The 24,055-nt window shown below is 48.6% G+C and overlaps 2 protein-coding genes across 5 annotated transcripts; one reads left to right on the top strand and one right to left on the bottom strand.

Annotated features, from left to right (window-relative positions):
• Positions 1-248: 248 nt before the first annotated feature.
• Positions 249-6,256, top strand: HSBP1L1 (heat shock factor binding protein 1 like 1). 2 transcript variants are annotated; one of them, XM_023224826.2, is made up of 5 exons: positions 249-795; positions 1,207-1,317; positions 2,589-2,655; positions 4,029-4,123; positions 5,871-6,256. In XM_023224826.2, exons 1-5 carry the CDS (start codon positions 745-747, stop codon positions 5,880-5,882), a joined length of 336 nt encoding a protein of 111 aa, XP_023080594.1. In that variant the 5' UTR covers positions 249-744; the 3' UTR covers positions 5,883-6,256. The 2 variants fall into 2 exon arrangements, with proteins under 2 accessions (XP_023080594.1, XP_023080595.1); XM_023224827.2 differs by lacking the exon at positions 1,207-1,317 and having other exon boundaries at positions 589-795.
• Positions 6,257-8,792: 2,536 nt separating this feature from the next.
• TXNL4A (thioredoxin like 4A) lies at positions 8,793-23,306 on the bottom strand. 3 transcript variants are annotated; one of them, XM_023224825.1, is made up of 4 exons: positions 22,958-23,284; positions 21,314-21,462; positions 12,959-13,062; positions 8,793-9,273 (listed from the first exon to the last, which is right to left on the bottom strand). In XM_023224825.1, exons 2-4 carry the CDS (start codon positions 21,347-21,349, stop codon positions 9,102-9,104), a joined length of 312 nt encoding a protein of 103 aa, XP_023080593.1. In that variant the 5' UTR covers positions 21,350-21,462; positions 22,958-23,284; the 3' UTR covers positions 8,793-9,101. The 3 variants fall into 3 exon arrangements, with proteins under 3 accessions (XP_023080593.1, XP_023080592.1, XP_026310961.1); XM_023224824.1 differs by lacking the exon at positions 21,314-21,462 and having other exon boundaries at positions 22,958-23,306; XM_026455176.1 differs by lacking the exons at positions 21,314-21,462; positions 22,958-23,284 and adding an exon at positions 20,513-20,536.
• Between the last annotated feature and the right edge of the window lie 749 nt (positions 23,307-24,055).

The following is a 24,055-nucleotide window of genomic DNA, read 5'->3' as shown; positions in this document are numbered from 1 at the left end:
ACCCTGAAACACTGTCCGGGGAGGGGAGGTCACCCACAAGGTGACTCATGAGCCACAACTCAGGTGTGAAAGAGGCCAGGGAAGGCCGGGCGTGGTGGCCCAGGCCTGCGGTTCCAGCGCTTTGGGAGGCCGAGGCGGAAGGATCACTTGGGCCCAGGAATTCGAGACCAGCCTGGACAACATAGTAAGATCCGGTCTTTACAAAAAATAAAAAAGATTAGCCGGACCCGGTGGCGCGCGCCCGTGGTCCCAGCTACTGGGCAGGCCCAGGCAGGAGAATCGCTTGGGCCCGAGAAGTCGAGGCTGCGGGGAGCCGTGGTGGCCATGCAGTCCAGCCTGGGCCACAGAGCGAACCTCGTCTCTGAAAAACGCAGCAGGGGTGACCGAGGCCCATGCATCGCCCGTGCGGAGCATTTTGGGGGTGCCGGTGGCGCCCACGGGCCCTCCTGAGTAACGCGGCTGGGTCCAGGCCGTCCCGGGGCCTCGGTTCGGCTCGGGAAGGCGCGGAGCCTGGGGGCGCGGACGAGTCCTCCCCGGCGGCCCCTCAGGGACATCGAGCCCCTGCAGGTGCAGCGCCCGCCTCTCCGCTCCGGCTCCGCCTCCGCCTCCGCCCTGGAACGCAGCGCGCTCCGCCCGCGGCCTCCCGGCGGCCCGCACAGCAATCGCCGAGCTTAGCTGCCGCCACCTCGCGCCGGGTCCGCGCGGCCCACGGGACCCCCCTGAAGCTCCCGGCCCACGATCCACATGGACGCGCGGGACCCTGAAGCCCCCGGCGGGCGCGCGCTGCGGGATGCGGTGAGCCCCTCCCCCACTCCTGCTCCTCCCTGGCTGGGGGCGCCCCTGCAGTTCTGGGGGTTTTGAGGTCCTGGTAGGGGAGCCTGCGGTGCTGGGGGTGCCCTGCGGTCTTCTTGGGGCCCTGAGGTCCTGGGCAGCCTGCGGTCCGGACCAGTCCTGTGGTCCTGAGGAGTCCTGAGTGCCTGGGAGGCCCGTGGTCCTGCGGGGGGAGCTGAAGACGGGGGGACCCTGCGGTCTTGGGGGGAGCCCTGCAGTTCTGAGGGACCCTGCGGTCCTCGGGGGGCCCTGAGGCCCTGGGGGGAGCCCTGCAGTTCTGGGGGGCATTGAGGTCGGGGTCGGTGGGGAAACAGCTGGCCCAAAGGGTGCCCGAAGGTCCCTTCAGAGGCGACCCACGAGTGTTGCACTGCCCAGGGCTCCGGCCTCTTCCCGGAAATCCTCCCGCCCCCCGGGCTTTCCTACTTGCCGAGGGAGTTCCAGGCCCACAAGAAGACTGGCTATGAGGAAGAGAGCTGGAATCTGAAGGCATGTGTTGGGCGTTGTGCAAACCCTAACGTACATTTCCTGACAAAGGTAGAAAGCCCTGGCATGGTTCAGAGGTGGGGCCTCTTCCTATGTCCACAGGATTCTAGATTCACACCATGGTACGTGGGGCTCCCTGGGATCTTGAACCCCCAGCTGGGAGAATTCTGTGCTTCTCAGCCTCACTGTTCTCATCTCACCCTGGACACAGTCGCAGGGTGTGAGTAGATTACACCATGAATGGTGTGGGACACAGTCTGTAAACTACAAAGCAGTATATAAACAGGAAACGCTTTAAGTAGCAATGGTGATACTTCTGTATAACCTGGTAAGTAATTTTAGAAGAATTCTTGAGGAGCCCAGGGTCACGAGATTTTCACCTGCGTCCTCCTCTGCATGCTTCATGGTCTGACTCTGGGCCAAGGTGTGATCCTCCTGCATTCGTGGTGTGTGGTGTGAGGCGGGGGATGGGTCCCTGCTCTGTCTGCACCTGGCCCTCTCATGATTCAGGCGCTACTTGTTGAAAAGACTTTCCGGCCGGGCGCGGTGGCTCACGCCTGTAATCCCAGCACTTTGGGAGGCCGAGACGGGCGGATCATGAGGTCAGGAAATCGAGACCATCCTGGCTAACATGGTGAAACCCCGTCTCTACTAAAAATACAAAAAAAATTAGCCGGGCGAGGTGGCCGCGCCTGTAGTCCCAGCTACTCGGGAGGCGGAGGCAGGAGAATGGCGTGAACCCGGGAGGCGGAGCTTGCAGTGAGCTGAGATTGCGCCACTGCACTCCAGCCTGGGCAAGGAGTGAGACTCTGTCTCAAAAAAAAAGACTTTCCCTCTGAATCCAAAGACCTTGGCACCTTTGTCTGAAGTCAACAGATTTATGGAAGGGTTTATCCCATGATATTTAAAATGTCATACGTGGGCCGGGTGTGGTGGCTCATGCCTGTGATCCCAGCACTTTGGGAGGTCAAGGTAGGCAGATCACCTGAGGTCATGAATTCAAGAACAGCCTGGCCAACATGGTGAAACTCCATCTCTACGAAAAGTACAAAAATCAGCTGGGCATGGTGGCACACGCTTGTAATCCCAGCTACTAGGGAGGCTGAAGTGGGAGAATCACTTGAATCCAGGAGGCAGAGGTTGTAGTGAGCTGAGATGGCACCATTGCACTCCAACCTGGGAAACAAAGCAAGACCTCGTCTCAAAAAAAAAAAAAAAAAGGTCATATGCCAATAGTAAATATTTATTCAATTGTCTTATGGTTTATTTTTCAGGCAGAAAATCTATTTCAGGAACTTCAGGAACATTTTCAAGCTCTGACTGCAACATTAAACCTCAGAAATATCCTTTTCTACCTTTAACAAATGCCTTGACTCTTTCGGACTGGTAGATTGTCATGGAGTATGTTTTTGTCTGCTAGTAGTAGGTAATAGTTTACTTATAGGATTTCCCAGTATTTACTTCTGTGCTTTTATGGTGGCTTCCTGATGTTGTGTTAATTACCCCTCACCTGTAGCCAAAGCTCTACCTCTGGCCGTGGTGGCTCACGCCTGCAATCCCAGCACTTGGGGAGGCCGAGGCGGGTGGATCACGAGGTCAGGAGATGGAGACCATCCTGGCCAACATGGTGAAACCCCGTCTGTACTAAAAATACAAAAAAATTAGCCAGGCGTGGTGGCGGCGCCTGTAGTCCCAGCTACTCGGGAGGCGGAGGCAGGAGAATGGCGGGAACCCGGGAGGCAGAGCTTGCAGTGAGCTGAGATCACGCCACTGCACTCCAGCCTGGGCGAAAGAGTGAGAGTCCCTCTAAAAAAAAAAGCTTCCCAGTGGGGCTTCCATCAGTCCCCAGCCGGACAGTGCACCCTAGACCACAGGCCCTCAGACGGAATCAGACCCCACAGAGGGTAACACTGAAGGCTCCAGGCAGGATCCGAGATACGGCTCACCCAAGCTTGGTTTCGTTTAGTTTAACTTCATCAACTCACTGTTTTGTCTTAGAAACATGAACTCAAACAGAATGAGAATAGAATTTTTTTTGGAGTTGGAGCAAATCTAGATAAGGGTAACAACTGCCCCAAGACTCGCCCAATCTGAGCTCATGCTACACAATTAAATGTATTCCTTAAATATTGTGTGCTTGCGACTTTGGATTTTGTAAATGGGTTCCCATAGAACAAAAATGAGTCTTAAACATAAAATTAAACCTTATGAATGTTAGTTTTTTCAAGAGTTAATTTCAGCTGGGTGGTAGTCTATAGTCCCAGCTACTCAAGAGGCTGAGGTGGAAGGATCGCTTGAGCCCAGGAGTTCAGGGCTGCAGTGAGCTGTGATCACACCACTGCACTCCAGCCTAGGGACAGGGCAAAACCCTAGGAACAAACAAAAAGAGTTAATTTCCATTATATTTATTTTTACACACCCAGAGTTTGACTAAAACATACCGATCTCCTGTCCCCAAATCCATGTCCAAGCAAGGGGAGCTACGTTTTCTAAGCTCATGGTTTAAAGGTTAAAGGGACACACTGAGGAAAACTCAGGGAAAGAAGCTGATTTGCACAGACACTAGGCCTGTCGTTGATTCCCTTGTTTCAAAAGTTGCATCTGCCGTGGCCTTGCCATGAGCACGGTGACGGCAGGTGCCATGGGAGGCAGGGTCTCTGAGGGCATCCTGGCTGTGCCTGCACGGCTCTACACAGAGCTCCTTAACACTGCACTGGAAGAAATGGGAAATCGCATCGAGGACTTACAGAAGAACGTCAGTGACTTAATGGTGCAAGCTGGCATTGAAAATTCTATTAAACAACAAATGGTAAGGTTATTAGGAAACTGTGTCAACCTTTCGCGTATCTTTTGATTGCTTTCATCTTGAAACATACAATCCCATATTTGTTCACTATGGGAATTGCTGCCTCTGTGCTGCATGAAAACTGCCAGGAATAAATTTCCAAATGCTCTTTTTTTGAGGTGGAGTCTTGCTCTGTCGCCCAGGCTGGAGTGCGATGGCATGACTTTGGCTCACTGCAACCTCCACCTCCCGGGTTCAAGCCATTCTCCTGCCTCAGCCTCCCAGGTAGCTGGACTACAGACATGCGCCACCACACCCAGCTAATTTTTGTATTTTTAGTACAGACGGGGTTTCACTATGTTGGCCAGGCTGATCTCAAACTCCCAACCTCGGGTGATCTACCCACCTTGGCCTCCCAGTGCTGGGATTACAGGCGTGAGCCACCATGCCAGGCCACACCCAGCTCTTTTTTGTATTTTTAGTAGAACGGAGTTTTACCAGTTGGCCAGGCTGGTCTTGAACTCCTGATCTCAGGTGATCCACCCGCATCGGCCTCCCAAAGTGCCTCCTCTGCAGGGCATCTCAGGCCACTCAGTGCAACCCGAACCTCATGAGGGCACTGCAGACATTCTCACAGCTTCTGATGCGGAATGGAAACATGCCACAGAAGAAGGCTAGGATCAGAGGCATGTTTAAAACCATCAGTAAAAACGACATAGAAAAAACGATTCAGAATAGCGCCCACGCGGATCTTCCCCAGGGACCCTCTGAACCTCCAGGTCAGAAAGCTGGTGAGCCATGACTTCACCCTGCGTTGTAATTTTTGGGTGTGGTCTGTTCAGGCGGGCAGAGATGGCAGTGCTCTGATTCTGCTGGTGGACTGAAGTCCTCATTCCTTCTCTGTGAGCTCAGAGCAGAGGCAGTCTTCCCCCAGACACCTAACCAAGTTTCCTGCAGACACACTGGCATCTTAGCCTTCAGATGTTTATTCTCAAAGTCTTAAAGCAGTGTGTCCGCGGCCCCATACTCTATGCAGCCTTCTGCCCCTTGCTTTTTTGTTCAGTACTGAGATTCATGTCGACACCTGTGGCTCTAGGTCAGTTGCTAACTGCTGCTAATAGTCCTCTGATGATTTACTTTGTATTTGACTAGTATTGTTTCCAAACAATGCTGCACTACTCCTCTACTTCTTTGTGTACACGTTGCCAGTTTCTCTAGGGGACTTGGTTATTCTGTACCTAGGGGCTTGTCGCCTGCATTAGCTGCCACAAGTAATTTCTGGACTTTGCCTAGAAGCCATCCTGGGAAGATGGGACATAGAATTCACTAGGTACCCAGAGAGGCACGAGTTAATCCAACTTGATTAAAGCACCACAGTGCCACAGAGAAGGCAGTTAATCCAACCTGACTAAAGCATCACAGTGCCATAGACAAAGCAAAGCTTGGCAGCCATGCAGGCCTAGGTTTCAAATTCTTAGCCTCTGTTGCTGGCTGTAACCTGGGGAAATCTAAGCTTTGGTTTTCTTCTCTGCAAAATATCTACCTGGTAGGTGGTTGCAAGGATTTAAGAAAACGGCTTGCAAAGCACTTAGGTCAGAGCAAGGCAGACAGTAGGTACATAATGAGACAAACTTGAAATACAGAGTCCAAATCATGATTTCAACTGCACTGCAGCCACAAAGCACCAATGAGAAAGTTATTAAAATCAAGGGTGAACATACTTACTACACCTGATAGGAGTTACGGACTGAATATTCGTCTCCCTAAACAGCTGAAGACCTAACTGCAGCGTGACTGTGTTTGGAGACGGGGCCTCTACAGAAGTCATTAAGGTTACAGGGGTCCTGAGGGTGGGGCCCTCATCCAACAGGATTCATCTTTCTGAGAAGACAGGCCAGGGGCTCACCTGCTCTCCCCCGTGCCTGCACCAGAGAAGGAGGCCATCGGCAAGCCAAGGAGAGCCCTCCCCAGAAATCACACGGACCGGCACCTTGATCTGGGACTTCCAGAAAACAGAACTGTGAAAAGACAAGTTCCTGTTGTTTAAACCACCCAATCTGAAGTCTTGTTATGGCAGTCCTGGGCAGACTCATACAATATGCAACACATTTACAATACACAAGAAACACATAATAAACTTACAAATGTGGGATGTAACTGTTTTATCTTTTTCTGGTAACAGCCAATAAAGCTGTTATCAGCAAGAGACATGACTCACACATCATCCACCAATTACGCCATGGACACAACTGTACCATTACCACCATCTTAGGGCACTTTTTCTGCCTGCTCTGCTGATGTAAGTACGTTTTCGTTACGTCAAAACTGAAACTGCCCATTAGCTGTCCCCATTTCCCCCTCCCTCCCAGGCTTAAGCAACCACTCAACTGTCTCTATGGATTTGCCTATTCTAGAAATTCCATATATATGGAATTGCACAATATATAGTAACTGGCTTTTCACTTAACTGAATGATTTCAATGTTCACCCACGTTGCAGCATGTGTCAGTACTTCATTCTGTTTATGATCGGGTAATATTCCGTTCTACGGATGGACATTTTGTTTAACCATTCATCTGTTGAGGGACACTCGGTTTCCACATTTTGGCTTCTGTGTACAAGTTTCTGTGTGGACACGTGCGTTCAATTCTCCTGGGTATGAAACTGCTGGGTCAAACGGTAACACCATGTTTATCTTTTCTTTCTTTTGAGACAGGGTCTTGCTCAGTTGCCCAGGCTAGAGTGCAGTGGCACAACCATGGCTCACTGCAGCCTTGACCTCCTGGGTTTAAGTGATCCTCCTGCCTCAGCCTCCCAAGTAGCTAAGACCACAGGCAGGTACCACCATGCCCAGCTAATTGTTTTGTAGTTTTTGTAGAGACAGGATCTCACCAGGTTGCCCAGGCCGGTCGTGAACTCCTGGGCTCAAGCAATCTGTCTGCCTCAGCCTTCCAAAGTGCTGGGATTACAGGCTTGAGACACCTGCACCCGGTCTGTTTAACTTTTTGACGACCGACCTGCCTGTGTTACCACTTTCCCACCAGCAGTGTGTGAGGGCTCCAATTTCTCCACATCCTTGCAAACGCTTATTGTGATCTACTTTTTGTATCTAGCCCAACTTGTGGGTGTGAAGTGGTGTCTGACTGTGGTTTTGACTTGCACTTCCTTAACAAGCAGTGATGTTGTCTTTCTGTGTGCTTCCTGGCCGTCTGTTTCACCTGCTCTGGAGAAATATCCGGAGTATAATACTGAGTGTCTGTTACATGCCAGGTACTCGAGGTCACATACCTGTTCTCCCTAGCCCCTCACTCTAATATGGTGTTAACACTCTCCTACTTTATACATGGAAAAACCAGCACGTGGGAGATTAGAGATATGCATTTGAATTTTAAATCCATTTAAAAAGCACACACTCATTTGTAGTGTATGGAAAAAATGTGCTTCATTCTGTAAGTAACCTCCTGTTTTCACAACAGCAATCAACGTCCCGACAGCAGTGAGCCCTGTGCACCACTCCCGTGCCCCGCAGGCACCATGTGCTTCCGTGTTCACATCTGTGTGCAGGGCAGACACTATTATCCGCCTTTACCAAGGAGAAAATGGAAGCTCAGAGGAGGTGCCCAAGGTCACCTGGTGGGGCAAAGCCTGGGTCTGAGGTCAGAGGGCCCAGGGTGTGCTCCGGTGCCCCCATCCCCGCCCTTCCTCACTTTCACTTCAGAGCATGAGGGTGCTGAGATGGGACATGAAGCTCCCAACCAACCATCCACACTGCCAGGAGAGGGCAAGAGAAACCTGAGACTGTAACAAGGACATTTTCTCTTTTCTTTTTGTGAGACGGGGTCTTGCTCTGTTGCCCAGGCTGGAGTGCAGTGGCATGATCTCGGCTCACTGAAACCTCCACTTCCCGGGTTCAAACAATCCTCCTGCCTCAGTCTTCCAAGTAGCTGGGATTACAGGCGTGAGCCACCGTGCCCAGCCAATAAGGAAATTTTCTAACTATATGAACTGAAGGGCCATGGCTTCTACAGAAAATATGTTTACATCAAATACAATCTTGCGAAGAATAAAAAATAGCTCTTCTATTCCTTACAGGGAAGGCTCTAAACAATATTTTATTGTACTGTTTTTATAACCACAGTAAGAGTAAGCCTTTGGGTTCTGCCATGGACTGAACTGTGTAACCCCAAAATTTATAAATTGAAGTCCTAACCCTCAGCATCTCAGACTGTGACTTTTGTAGACATAAGATCCTTGCAAATGTAATCAGTTAAGATGAGGCCACGCTGGAGCAGGGTGGGCCCCAATCCAACACAGATGGTGTCACTACGAAAAGGGGAAATTTTGGAGACCAGCACCCACACAGGAAGGACACAGGTGAAGGCAGAGATGGGGAGAAGTATCCACATACCAAGGAACTGACAAGACCACCAGCAGCCCCCAGAAGCCAGGGAGAGGCCTGAGCAGATTCCCCTCATGGTCTCAGTAGTAACCCACCCTGCGACGCCCGATCTCGGGCCCAGCCCTGCAAAGCTGCCACGCCCGATCTCGGACCCAGCCCTGCAAAGCTGCGACACCCCACCTGATCTCGGACCCAGCCCTGCAAAGCTGTGAGAGCTTCTCTGTTAAGGCCCAGCTCGGGGCACGCTGTCACCGCAGCCCCAGCAGACTAATCAAGTATGCAAAATGCACAACCTCATAGGATAAACACCTTCGTTTTACTCCAAGGATAAGAATTAACTTTGACTAGGAAAAATCAGTCATCTATTCATCAAGTTTCCTGAGAACAAGCAAGTAGGCCTGCTCCTCTCACCACCTGCTTGTTTATATTGGGCTCCTCTCACCACGTGCTTGTTTATTTTGGTGAGTTAAGACCATGTAATCAATTCCATCTCAGAGGCCCTCCAGCCCTGGAGCTTCCTGTAGTTTCCAAAGCTATAAATAGCTTGAAACATTTCCGCACAAAAAGGGCTCCAGGACGTTTATCCGCGCAGACCGAGGCGCCTCAGTAGCGGTACTTGGTGGAGTAGTCCTTGGGCGACACCACCAGGCCGCGGCCTTTGCGGGCCCCGCGGTACACAGTCTCTATGATGTCGACCATCTCCTGCTTGTCCTCCATGGCCCAGTTAATCTTGTTGTTGTTGCCAGTCCCCAAGTCAATCATGATGTGCTTGTTCCTGCAAAGAGAAACAAGGGCATCCATTCTCATAAAAATCCCTTTAAAAAAGAATTCCTCGAAAACAATGCTGTATTTTTCCCACTGTTACAAGTTCTTGTTAACATCACTGAAGAACGCGTAAAATCCAGAGTGTCTGCCATGATGCAGGAGAACACAGGAAGCACCTAAACGTGCTTGCTTTTCCCTGCATTTTTCTGTATTTACTTAGGACAAATATTCTAAGGGGAAATTAAAAGGTCAAAGGAGGGCAGGCGCAGTGGCTCACGCCTGTAATCCCTACACTTTGGGAGGCTGAGGCAGGAGGATCACTTGAGGCCCGGAGTCTGAGACCAACATGGCTAACAAAACGAGACCCCCATCTAATTTGTACTCATTTACCTGATAAAAGCAATGTGTAAGTTTTTCATGGTGCTTTTCTGAGCACTGACAAAAATTGTATTAAAAGCCCTTCAACTATGAAATGAAGATGACATTTTGCATGTTTACGGTGAGGGAAGCAGATGATTCTTTACTTATCTTTCAAGAGACTAGTTCTTTTTCTTATGAATACTTATGTGCCCTTTACAAGATAATGATACTAGCCCTTTGTTGTACTGGCATACATTTATCCTGGTTTGTTGAAGTTTCTTTCTGAGATGGGGTCTCACTGTCGTCCAGGCTAGGGCACGGCAGCAAAATCAACCTTGAGGCCCAAATGATCCTTCCACCTCAGTCCTCTACGTAACAGGGACCACAGGCATGAGCCACCACACCCAGCTAATTTCTAGTTTTTTGTAGAGATGGGGTATCCCTATGTTGCCCAAGCTGGTCTCAAATTCACGGCCTCAAGTGATCCTCCCACCTTGGCCTCCCAAAGTGCTGGGATTACAGGTGTGAACCACTGCGCCTAACCTGATTATTTTTCTTAGAGATGAGGTCTATGTTGCTAAGGCCGGACTCGAACCCTGGCCTGCAGAGTGGCTGGGCGGCAGGCATGCCCCATCTGAAGACTGTTGTATAACGTTCACTTCCACAAGATCATGCATTTGGCTTCCACCTACTATTCCATAGAAAGTGTTCCCAGTGAAGTCTCTGGTTCAGGAAAGGCAAATCTGATCAGGGTCTGGAGCCCACCTCTGGCCGCCCTCTCATTCTCCATGCTGCAGGCCGGCGCTCCACGCAGCATGCACCAAGATCCTTCTACACTGACTGGGGGCTGCCTGTAGCACCCTCCCTGTAGCCCTATCTGACTTGGGTGTACTTCTTCAGCATTTACATCTCATAAACACCTGCCTCCCTTCACTTCTTCAGTACTCCATGCTCATTTACTCAGCTGTTTCTTCTATCAAAGTCCTATGACAGTGGGAATCCTGTCTTATCTGACATTAGGCCCCACCACTAGACCACAAACCTGGTGGGGGCTCAAGATACATGTTTAGTGCATAAGGTAACTAAAGTACCGTCTGTCTTAATATTCTGAATCACAGAAACTGCAGAAGGAAGTTTCATCTCCTTTTCTGAGCATAGTATCAGTCCTAAGAATATCAAACTACACTAAGTAGGCTACAGCCTCCATCCAAGGCTGTTCCCTGCAGCCTCCTTGCCCCTCACAGCATCTCCAGCCGCAAGCTGGCCTCCGCTGCACGCTGGGGGGGACAGAGACCTAAGACGGCCCTCCCTGTTCTCACCTGAAGAATTTTGAGGGACAAAATAGAAAAGGCCTCTATTGCTTCAAACAGGCTGTTAACAGAAATATGGACTTTAGGAGTGCCTGGTGTGGGCTCGGAAGGAAGTGAGGAGTGCGTTACTGGGAAACGGAGAAAAGGGGACCCCGTTACAGAGTGGCCGAGGAACAGGGACACGGGGTCCGCAGTTATGGGAGATCAGAGCTCAAAAGCAACACACTTGGGATATTTAGCTGCGGAAACTTCCAAGCAAAGTCTCGGAGGTGCTGCCTTCAAGACAGGAAACAGGCAAATTCGTGTAAGAACTGTTAACAAAAGGAATAAATTCTTGAGCCTCTCCGGATGGCCAAAGGTGCTGAAATTCAGAAATGGCTGCTGAACGCACAGTAGAGGAAAGGATGAGGGTCGGCCACGCAACCTTTGCTGAAACCTATGAAAGATCAAAAGTTCACAAGAAATGCACGTGCACCGCACAGATCTTCTCAACCCAACAGGAGGTGCCTAGGAAGCCTAGGGCATGTCCAGGGGAGCGTAACCCGATGCCCAGAACCGCGGCAGTGCCTCCCACTTTGGCAGCCTGAGGTGGGAGGATGGCTTGAAGCCAGGAGTTCAAGGATGCTGTGATGGCACCACTGCCCTCCACCCTGGGTGACAGAGTGAGACTCCATCTCAATAAATCAATAAAACAAGGTGATTATCCTGGATTATTTGGGCAAGTCTAATCTAATCACAGTCTTCTAAAACCAGAGCATTTTCTCAGGCAGAACTTTTCAGGAAGTCAGAGAACTTGTGTGAAAATACCTCAACGTGCCGGCGTGCCGGTGCTGGCTTTGAGGGTGATGAGGTCTCTAGCAGCAGAGTGGCCTCAGGTAACAGCAGCAAGGAAGCAGATCTCAGACTCTCCACCACGAAGAGCTGGATTCGGCCCACAACCCAAACAAGCCCCTCAGACGCTCCAGATAAGCACCTGGCCCATGGCTCAGACCTTGGGAGACGCTGAGCAGGAATCCAGTGGGCCCTGCCTGGATGTCTGACTTACAGAGCTGTGAGCTCTGAAAAGGGGGGTAATTTAAGCTGCTCAATGTGTGCTAATTTGTTACAAAGACTAAGAAACTAATACATACGCTGTACAACCCACCTGACCTTCCTGATCAAGCAGGAGGCTCCACTTTTGGAGAACGGTTAATGCTCATGTAACTAATTCACCAACCTCTATGGTAACGAAACAAGCAAAAACAGCATCAGATGGGGATTTTCTTCCCCATTAAATTTCCATAAGGAAATTTTTGAGCTGATAAAATAATCTTGTATTTATAAGCAAAGTAATTCAGTTCAGGTGTTCCTCTTAGATATAAAGAAGGACACTAAAGTCGATATCATATTTAGTAAATTAGGTTTTTTTTTTTTTTGAGACGGAGTTTTGCTCTTGTTGCCTAGGTGGAGTGCAATGGCGCAATCTCAGCTGACTGCAACCTCCACCTCCCAGGTTCAAGCAATTCTCCTGCCTCAGCCTCCCAGTAGCTGAAATTACAGGCATGCGCCACCACGCCTGGCTAATTTTGCATTTTTAGTAGAGACGAGGTTTCACCATCTTAGCCTGGTTGGTCTCAAACTCCTGACCTTGTGATCCACCCACCTTGGCCTCCCAAAGTGCTGGGATTGTAGGCGTGAGCCACCACGCCTGGCCTAAATTCATGATTTTACAACACATTTTTCATGAACAGGTTAGTTCAAGGTATCTAAAACGTCAGTAAGAATGTCTTTCAATGAATTACACTTCACCTAGTTTCCCAGCAAAGTTATTTCAAAAGGATAATTTGTTATTGAGTAAATGCTAAAACTAGAATTGTTACTTTGAAAATTATTTAAAAGATTCACACTGATTGCCTGGTGATACAAATGATATTGGGATATGACTGTAGAACCAACTTCCTTCAAAATAAAATAAAGAGATCTTGGTTACATTAAACTTCCAAACTGACAATATTCAATTTCAATAACGACTTTAAGATAACATACCTGAAGAAAAACATGACAGTACAAGGATCGTATAACTCATACATTTTGTTGAAGTCAGGTACTTCTGTAATATCCACAAGATAAATAACTGCAAAATTTTTAACCTAAAAGGAGATTAAAAAAAAAAAACTGAAATAACAGAACACTTTGGCTTTCACTTTATAAAATCACATTTATAAAAACAAAACCAAGAGTTTGTGTGGATCAGGGCAACTTTTGTTTTGTTTTTTTGAGACAGGGTCTCACTCTGTCGTCCACAGAGCGCAGTGGTGCAATCATAGCCGGGACCTTGGCCACCGGCTCCTTCCACCTCACACCACCGTTTCCCAGAACACTTCAGGAACTGGCCACTGGCTCCTCCTGCCTCATGCTACCATTTCCCAGAATTGCCTGGGAATTAAATTTCACTCAGGTAACAAGTTATGAAAGTCCTGCAGAAAACGTCCACAGATATATCATTTATGCTGATCTAGTAATCATCTATACGAACCTTTACATAGTTACATGCATCTCACAGCTGCTCTAAAATATGCCTGTAGAATCCTGCCATCATTTTCCCACAGTTAGGTTTGAACACTTGCAAATACTAATAGTACCCCAATAAAACACATTTCCTGTTATTTTTCCTTTAATTGCAAGTTTATCAGAGATTTAGAAAAGCCAGAAAAATAAAAAGAAAATAAAATCACCTCCAATCCCAACACCCAGGGGTGACTGCTGTTATCATTTTTTCGGAGATAGGGTCTGGCTCTGCTGCCCAGGCTGGAGTGCAGTGGCAAGATCTTGGCTTACTGCAACCTCTGCCTCCTGGGCTCAAGCGATCCTCCCATCTCAGCCTCCCAAGTAGCTGGGACTACAGGCACGTACCATCACACCTGGCTAATTTTTGTATTTTTTGTAGACACAGGGTTTTGCCATGTTGCCCAGACTAGTCTTGAACTCCTGGACTCAAGTGATACGCCTGCCTTGGCTTCCCAAAGTGCTGCGATTACAGGCGTGAGCCACCATGCCTTGCACTATTTTTACTATATCCTTCTCCCTCTTTCTTATGGATATATTTTAATTTGTTTATACTATTTCTGTTCAGACATAGCAAAATGTGGTCATATTGTGATCGTACAACATTATTTTGTATCCTACTTTAATTACGAGCTTTCTTTTTTTTTGAGACAGAGTCTTGATCTGTCACCCAGTCTGGAGTGCAGTGGCACGATCTTGGCTCACTGCAACCTCCGCCTCCCGGGTTCAAGCTATTCTCCAGCCTCAGCCTCCCGCGTAGCTGGGATTACAGGTGTAGTACATCTGGCTAATTTTTGTATTTTTAGTAGAATGAGGTTTCACCATATTGGCCAGGCTGATCTCAAACTCCTGACAGGTGATCTACCCACCTCAGCCTCTCAAAGTGCTGGAATTACAGGTGTGAGCCACCTGCCGGCCAATTATGAGCATTCTTTTCCATACATTACCTACTTTCCAAAAACGGAAAACTTTTGTGGCTGCATGATTCATCAAATGGCTATGCCATTACTTTACCATTTGACATAGTTTGGATATTTGTCCCTACCCAAATCTCAGCTTGAAACCTAACTCCCAGGGTTGCAGGTGGGGCCTGGTGGGAGGGGACTGGGTCATGGGATGGATTTCTCATCAATGGTTGAGCGTCATCCTCTTGGTGATGTCCTCGGGGTAATGAGCTGAGGTTGTTTAAGTGTGTGACATTCCGCCCCAGCTTTCACCGTGCGACATACCTGTTCCCCTTTGCCTTCTGCCATGATTGGAAGGTCCTGAGGCCTCCCGAGAAGCAAATGCCGGTACCATACTTCCTGTACAGCCTGCAGAACTGTGAGCCAATTAAACCTCTTTTCTCATAAGTTACCCGGTCTCATGTATTTCTTTATTGCAATGCGAGAAGAGCCTCCTACACCATTCTTCTGTTACTCTCTGATTTTTCATTAATATCAATTATTCACCTGTGAATATTTTCCCCCTTAAATTTGTATATATACTTCATTATTTTCTAAGGACAAATTCCTAAAATTCTGGAACAAAGGATATGACATTTTAAAGGCTCTTTACAAATACTAACTCAATGCCCTTTAGAAGCTTGTAGTCACTTATATGTGTTATGAGTTAAACTATGTCCCCAAAACAGCTGAAGTCCTAAACCCAGTACTGACAGCATGGCTAATTTGGAAACGGTACTGCGATGAGGTCATACTGGAGTAGGTGGGCCCCTAATCTGGTGTGACTGGTGTCCCTACAGGAAAGTGGCGCCATGAAGACACAGGGACAGGAGGCCCTGGGGGCACCGAGGACTGCAGAGGCGTCTACAAGCCTAGGAGCTGCAAGAGGCTGCTGGCAGCACCAGAAACTGCGAGAAATACGAGGACTCTCCTTGGCGGGTTTCAGAGAGAGCCTAGCATGAAAACACCTTGATTCTGGGCTCTGGTGCACGGACTGTGAGACAAGCTCGATTCTGGGCTCTGGTGCACGGACTGTGAGACAAGCTCGATTTTGGGTTCTGGTGCACGGACTGTGAGACAAGCTCCTGTTGTTTTAAGCCCCTCGGCTTGCAGCGTCCTGTCACAGCAGTCGTGGGAAACCAATGGGATATGCACAGCATTTCCTCATACAAAACTAATTCTGACAACCTGACTGTAACTTGCAGGTGAAATAATGATATCCGGGATTTGCATGAAACATGCAGCCTAAAAAAGTGAGGGGTGAGAAAACACAAGACCAGCAAAATACCAGCAATTGTTGAAGTCAAACAATAGGAACAGAAGGTTCACTATATTCTCTACTTTAGGAAATATTTTTTAAAAACTAAGATGGAAATGTAAACCATGGAGCAGGGTGGGGAGACGGGGAGTGAGAAAGCCCACGCTTCACACGGACTCCACTGCCCTTCAGCTTTGGTGAAGAAAACCGTATGGGAACTCTGGCACACGGCCCGCCCCAGGAGCGTGTGCCTCGCTGTCCATGTGCTTTCAAAATGCCAAAGCGACGCCTGCATTAGACATGGGCCCTCTGAGTACAGTCACTCTGACAACGCCCATTTCTGAAACTCTGGTTTCCTGCAGTGCCCAGGTGAGAATGTGTTGGTCAGGTTGCCAGAAACCGGCTTTATTTTCATGGTAAACTAATAAACTGTCTTTTGGTTTGACTTAAAATACTTCCCTACAGAAGCTAAAATAAATGTACCAACAAAATAAATGGTCACAGGCATTAGGAAAGTCAAAATAATATTTCATTTTTATCCCTTCAATGCCTTGCTCAGAGACAGATACAGTAAATACCACTAACATTACATTAACTTATGGAATCACCATGCAAGTAATAAATTACTTTAAACATCATTTGGACAGGGTTGTAAATTGTGTACTTTAGAAAAAAGAAAGGTCACAACAAATTTTTATCATCTCTTCTCTTGTACATAAAAAATAGTAAATATTGTAACCATCTGTGGTTTTTAATAATTTGTAGGCATTTAATAAGCAGAGCACAGGGCCGGGCGTGGTGGTTCACGCCTGTAATCCCAGCACTTTGGGAGGCTGAGGCGGGTGGATCACTTGAGGTCAGGAGTTCGAGACCAACCTGGCCACCACAGTGCAACCCTGTCCCTACTAAAAATACAAAAATTAGCTGGGTGTGGCAGTGCACGCCTGTAATCCCAGCTACTTGGGAGGCTGAGACAGGAGAATCACTTGAATCCAGGATGTGGAGACTGCAGTGAGCTGAGATTATGCCACTGCACTCCAGCCTGAAGGACAGAGCGGGACTCTTTCTCAAAATAACAACAACAACAATAATAATCAGAAGGCAACTGAGTAAATGTAACTTTAAAGCTTTAAAGTTACAAATGTGACTCTCCTTTTGCCTTCAGGCTCCAGCCCACTGCATCTAACCCCGAGAATTCTAACAGAAGCAAACTACCACATAAAGCTCATGTGCCATGAGAATTTGAATATCCTCTGATTTCACCACAGACCAGTTTCATGAACATTCACTTGAGAATCCACTATGTATGAGGCACTTCTCACTCATGGATTCTAATTCTTTCAACACCTCTAAATAGATGTCACTGACGGTTTAGGCGATGGAATTCAGGCTCAGAAAGGTCACGTGAGTGATGCCCCACCGCATGGGGAAGGGGCAGAGCTAAGATGCACCCTGTCTGGCTCCAAAGCCTGAACTCCGGATGACAGATCCTCCACCAAGCCATGACAGAATTAGCCTACCCACAGGAGACGGGGCAGTGGCGTGGTTACGGGGTGGCAGGGAAAATATGTCCTTAGAGAATTCCATGTGTAAAGAGAAAGACACAAGAACAGCAGCCAGGTCTCAGATCCAGCACCAGGGCAAGGCAGCAGAGGTGCAGGGCAGTGGGGACAGATGCGCAGGTGGACGGCCCACAGAGGACCTCTTCTGCTTGGGATTCTGGGCCAGTATTTACTTCTAAGAAAGCAGGGATTGAAGGGTTCAGTTTTGTACACACTGAGTTTGAGAAAACTAAGGGACATCCAGAGAAAAAGGCCCTCCAGGGAGTGACTGGCCTGGAGCTGTACAAAGGAGTCTGGGCTGGAGAGAGCTACCTTACCGCCGCCACCTACATCCAGCAGGGAACCCAGCCAGGGCGGCAGGTGCCAGGAAAGGCTTGGGAGTGAGCGCAGATGCCCACTGTAGAGTTGGGGGCAGGAAAGGGATGCCAAGGAGGCAGCCTCAGAAACCAAGGCAGGAGACTCCCGGAAGCTGTGCCGAGTGCCCCAGAGAGGCTGCCAGAGGGGACGGGGTGGGACGGGGACACTGAAGGGGCTGAAGGACTGAGGAGCAGGTCTTCAGTGTGGACAACTTTCAAGAGGCGTGGCTACGGAGAGGGAGGGAAGTTGCTGTGGGACTCGCGAGTTGAGACAGGAGAGGCTGGAAGGGGCAGGTAGAGCGGAGCTCCCCAGCCCCCTCACCCCCCCTTTTCTTGGTGAAATGGCATCTGTGGGGTGACTGGAGGAGCACGAGCTGAGGGCAGACATCAGCAAACATCCAGCAGCACCTGCGGCTGGCGACATTTCCACGGCAGTCGAGCACTGGGAGGAGCTGGGTGAGCACAGCCACACCACTCTGCCAAGTCATCCTGTGACTTCCTCAACAAAGGCAGCTTTTTCTTTTCCTTTTTAGACGGGGCTCACTTCGTCAACCAGGCTGGAGTGCAGTGGCATGATCTTGGCTCACTGCAACCTCTGTGTCCCAGCCTCAAGAGATCCTCCCACCTCAGCCTCCCGAGTAGCTGGGATTACAGGCGCCCACCACCACATCCGGTTAAGTTTTGTATTTTTAGTAGAGATGGGGTTTCGCCATGTTGGCCAAGCTGGTCTCAAACTCCTGACCTCGGATGATCCGCCTGCCTCGGCCTCCCAAACTGCTGGGATGACAGGTGTGAGCCCCCGCGCTGGCCTCAAATTATTTTTAAATTCTTTGATCCCCTACAACTGTAAGGATCTTTTCCAACTCTCTTGCCTACACACCTCGTATGCTTTTTCTTTAGGCAAGTCAGCAATTCAAGTGCTCAGCAGTTCTTCCACATGCCTCTAAGTCCACCTGCCAAGTTACAATGAAATAACTCTATAAAACACATGGCTAAAGGCTGGCACATGATAGCAACCACTGCTCTACACTTTTGTATGGAGTCCCTGAACCAGCTAACAAAAATACCTAAAATTCTGGGAAAAGTGTTCTGGGTAGTTGTTAGCACAACAAATTTTCGAAGTGTTGATTTTTACATTTTTAGGTAATTCATGTCAAAGCCATAAAAAAACTGAGTAACTTGACTTTCTAAAATTAACGTTTGACTTAATCAGCTCTCACAATAACTCTTGCAAACTTAGTAATGTGAGAGAAGTAATCATAGTAGTAACAGTGGCATTACTGCCTATCTGACAGGAGTGCCCTAGAAACCTTTATTAATCCCACTACAACCCTATGAGTTAGGCACGAGTATCCCCTTTACACAGGTAAGATGGCACGCAGAGCCAAGTACGTAACGCTCATGCAGTTATGAAGTGCCAAGAGCCTAGAGTCTGCACCCTCAACCACCGCTCATTACTACCTCTCATACTTTGTTGCTAGCTACAAGGCTGTTTTTTATCCAGAGACAAAAATCCAGAGGAAACACCAAAAATGTCCATTCTGTTTGTTTCTACAAGATTTCTCATTTAGCTGAGTGTTGACTCTCACTGGTTCAATGGGCGTTTTGTGATCCTTAATGTGATACTTAAGATAGACCCCCTAATATGGCTCCTATGAAGTTCCATAAATATATATCTGCCTTATACACAATTTATTTGAATATACTATCATGGGTCAGGCATGGTGGCTCACACTTGTAATCCCAGAATTTTGGGAGGCTGAGGTGACTGGCTCACTTGAGGCCAGTAGTTTGAGACCAGCCTGGCCAAAATGGCAAAACCCCATCTCTACTAAAAATACAAAAATTAGCAGGGTATGGTGGTGGTACAGGCTTGTAGTCCCAGCTACTCGGGAGGCTGAGGTTGCAGTGAGCCGAGATCGTGCCACTGCACTCCAGCCTGGACAACACAAGAAGACTCTTGTTTCAAAAAAAAAAAAAAGTACTATCATGAGTCAATAATATTACTGAGGAATTTTTTTGTTTTGTTTTTAGAGATGGGGTCTCGCTCTGTCACCCAGGGTGGAGTGCAGTAGCACAATGATAGCTTACCGCAGCCTTGACCTCCTGCGCTCATCTCCCGTCTGAGCTTCCTGAGTAGCTGGGGTTACAGGAACGTGCCACAGTGCCCAGCTCACTGATGCTACTTTAAACTCTATCTGCGTGGGCTTTCTAACACAAAACTTAAATATCCCATTCAGTCTTCTCACCCATCATGGGATTCAGGTGACAGTGAACCCCAAAGCACTGCTGTGACAGTGTCCCTACAAAATGGAAAGACAGCTCAAAGGTACACAAAATTGTCTGGCTTCAAAACTGCATAAAATCAGCTGCTAAATAGAAAACTCTTTTTTTTTTGAGACAGGGTCTCACTGTGTCACCCAGGCTGGCATGCAGTGGCGCGATCATAGCTTGTCACAGCCTTGAACTCCTGGACTCATACCCTTCCGTCTTGGCCTACTGAGTAGCTGAGACCACAGGCGCTGGCCACCACGCTCAGCTAATGTTTGCACTTTTTGTACAGACAAAGTTTCACCATGTTGCCCAGGCTGCTCTCAAACTCCTGGGCTCAAGGGAACCACCCACCTCGGCCTCCCAAAGTGCTGGGACCACAGGCGTGCGACATAGTGCCTAGCTGAAAACTTTATTATTATCACTTTATCAAATGAATTGCCCCACACTTGTTAGCAAACTCTAGGCACCTGTGAAATATTTAAGTGTAGCTCTGTTTCCAGACTAACTTTCTTCCTGAAGTTTACAGCTCAACTCTAACCCAGCATGAGGTCAAGTGGGCCCTGTGGAAGCAGCAGATCAATACAACACATCTAGGAAAAATCGTATCAAGTCCAGCCCGAACATTTGCAACTGTTACTCACTTTAAAACAGCTGGGATATCCAGACAGGACTCATAACAAGATAAGGAAGATTCTCCATTATCTGCCATTTCTGCACAGGGAAATTTTTAAATAGTTATATTGTTCTTTATACTAAAACCTTACATTTCAAAAATTTCTGTTGAGCTTCCCCAAAAAGGGCTTCCAGAATTAGAAAGTCAAATTTTGCCCATATACTAAGAAGAAAATAAAACATGAATAGTCTTTTAACGCATTTCAGTTTTGCACTTATTTTTGGAGACAGGGTCTCACTCCTGTTGCCCAGGCTGGAGTTCAGTGGTATAATCATGGCTCACTGCAGCCTTGACTTCCCGGGCTCAGGTGATTCTCCCACCTCAGCCTCCCAAGTAGCTGGGACTACAGGCATGTGCCACCACGTCTGGCATTTGTACTTTTAGTAGAGAAGGGGTTTCACCATAATGTCCAGGCTGGTCTCGAATTCCCGGGCTCAAGTGATCTGCCTACACTGGCCTCCCAACTAAAGTGCTGGGATTACAGACATGAACCACCGTCCCTGGCCTAGGTTTGCGCTTTTAATAATTATACTATAATATTTGCATTAAAAGTTTATTAATAAAGCACTCCGAATTTTTGGACAAAAACAAAAATCAAACTATTTTAAAAGAGCAAAAAAAAAAAAAAAACCCCAAAGTGAGCCCATTTCAACTGTCCTTAAGTGTGTGTCCACTAGTGATATAGTGATTCATTCTGTAATAACAAAGAAATTGGACATAAAGGAATCCGAAAAAAAGAGCACATCTGGCAAAGACCCTAAACACTTACATTAACACATAAAATCTGTTTCCTAGCTAAGAGCATCTTGCTGAGCTCTGCCTGGATGTGATGAGACAAAGGCCCTCACATCGCCAGCCATCCTAGCCTCGAGCTGCCGGCAGCAGGATCTGAACACCAGCTGATGTTTATGCCACCACCTGCAAGGTAGAACAGTGAAAGATTCTAGAACTCGTAACTCAAAGTCAGTGATTTAAAAGCAGTGATTTACTTATTGGGAAACTGCTCTTCGTCAATTCTTCGCTGGATTTCCAGTATCTGCCCTTGTCCACCACAAGCCAAGCAATGAAAAGCTGATGTGCTGGCACTCCTCACTCATCATCTCTAACCCCTGGCTGGCAGAAGTCCCAGTGTGAGAGAGCTGCTGCTCTCCTGATTCCCTGGGCAGCTCCTCAAGTCCTCAGTGTCCTGGTGTCTAAGAGGAAGAGGCTGGGAGATGGCTGGTAATAAAGCACTCCGCCTCTGTCCCTGACCCCCATGGAAGGGTTTCTAAGTGTGTGGTTCAAGGTCAGGTCACATGAGAATTCCCTGAGGGGCTTCTTTAAAAAGTCATTGTTGGACTTCACCCCATACCCATAGACTCAGAATCACAGATGCATTTTAGTAAGCACTCCAAGAGACTCCTGTAATAACTAAAATATAACAACAGTTCCTAACATCATGCCTCTCCTACTAAATAAGAAATAGCAAGAATTAATAAATGGCAGGCCAGATAGTCTTTCTTTTTCCTCAATATAAAACGTCTTTATATCTGTTACTCTTTACTCAAAGGAGTTATTTTAACCCAGCCTACTTTTTAGCATCTGTGAAAGAAAAGATAGCTTCAACGTTACTTTTAAAATGAATAACCGCTCAAATTACTTACGGAAAATTAATATGGCAAATATTTTATTAACACCCTAGTATTTGTGTCCTTTGCCCTACTGCTACAGCTGCAAAACCTAAATAAATGTCATCCTAAAATTGCTATGAGGAACCACAGAAAAAGAATGAAACCTGGTTATAAAATAGTGTCCTACAACTTTTATTGTCAGCAAGTAAGTGCCAAGACCACTCAATGTACTAATATTAGAAATTCAGAAAACTAGTTCTAACAAAACATATTTCTATTTTCTCCTGATGTTTTCGGCATCTTAATCACTCTAAACTATAAATCACATGACTTACAAAAAGCGTGGTGGAAGAAAACACCACCAATAGAAAAACAGGATTTCTTATGCTATTAACATGAAAGTTCTGCTTTACACATACAACAAACAAATACGGTACCAAAAAAAGGCATCCTTTTAAATTAAGGATCCGCGCTCTCAAAACCTGCAAGTGTATTTTGTTCACTGCACTGTAAGTTTGGGAAAAACGCCTTATCAACAGAAATAATGAATTTCTTTGAGGGGAGGGGGATCATAAACCCCTTAAAATGTGACCAACTACAGGATCTCCCTGCAGAAAAAGGCGCGAAACGCCGGCACAGTCCCCGAGAGCGCTCGTCCACAGCACGGGAAGGAGTCGCCTGGACGACGGCGCCGCGGCCCCTCCTCGGGGAACGGCTCGCGCCCCCAGGCGAGGCCGGCGGGGCAGAGGCGCGGGGCCGCTGCGGAAGCACAGCCAGCAGGGCGGGAGGGTCCGGCGCGCTACCTTCTCGGCGATGCTGTACAGGACCTCGTCCATCTTCATGCAGGTGGGGTCCCAGTCGTGGCCGAAGCGGATGACCACCACGCGGTCCTCCTCCGAGAGGATGGCCTGGTCCACCTGCCAGCCATTGTGCAGGTGCGGAAGCATGTACGACATGGCGACCCGCGCGCTCGCCGCCGCCCGAGGCCGGGAGCCAGGGAGGGCCCAGCGAGGTGGTGGGCTCAGCCGGCCCCTCACTCCTCGGCCCCCGCCGCCCCCGGGCCCACAGACGAAACCGGTCCCACCCGCACCCGCAAGCTCCACTGGGACTGCCGCCGGGCGGAACCTCTGGGCGCGCACGCACTGACGCCGTGCGTGCTGACGTCGTGCGTACGGGCTGGCGCCGTGCGCGTACAGGCGCCGCGCTAGCTTGTCATTGGCCGCCCGGAGCGGCGGCAACCTGGCCACAGTGGAGCGCGGTCGGTGCCCTCCTAGCAGGCGTCGGAGTGGGGGGTTCCTCCCCAGCGTCCAGGTGGCCTGGTGGTCCTGAGAAGCCCCGGGCTCGCCGTGCCCTGCCCCGACGCACCCGCCCTGAGGCCCCCGCCGCCGCCCGGGCTGTCCTGCAGCCACGGATGGGGACGTCTTCAGAAAGGCCCGGCATGCCCGGCACTGCGGCTCGTTTTTTTCCTTTCTGGTGTCCGTTTCGGGTCATCGTATGTGCTGTGTGTTAGCGAGACAGTTCGTGGGTGTCATTTGTGAAACTTGATCATAAAAATGTGTCGTCGTTGCCATACCCAACCACAGCAGAGTCGAGCAGCGGGGTAGGGGGGAAGCACTGGGCAGGCCGTCCTTGAGGAGTGTCACCATCAGGCCGGCTGCTGAGCTGCCTGTTGTAACCCGAAACCAGATTTTTTGTTTCTTTTTATAAAGAAAAAAAAAATTTTTTTTTTTTTTTGAGACGTTGTCTCGTTCTGTCGCCCAGGCTGGAGTGCAGTGGCGTGATCTCGGCCCACTGCAGCCTCCGCCTCCCGGGTTCAAGCGCTTCTGCCTCAGCCTCCCCTTAAGCTGGGACTACAGGTGCCAGCCCGGCTAGTGTTTTTTTATACTTAGTAGAGACGGGGT

This window comes from Piliocolobus tephrosceles, chromosome 18 (genome assembly GCF_002776525.5).
Source record: "Piliocolobus tephrosceles isolate RC106 chromosome 18, ASM277652v3, whole genome shotgun sequence".
In the NCBI taxonomy this organism is placed as follows: Eukaryota; Metazoa; Chordata; class Mammalia; order Primates; family Cercopithecidae; genus Piliocolobus; species Piliocolobus tephrosceles.
Note: the sequence above shows the minus strand (reverse complement) of the source record. Positions and strands in the feature narration are given on the sequence as shown.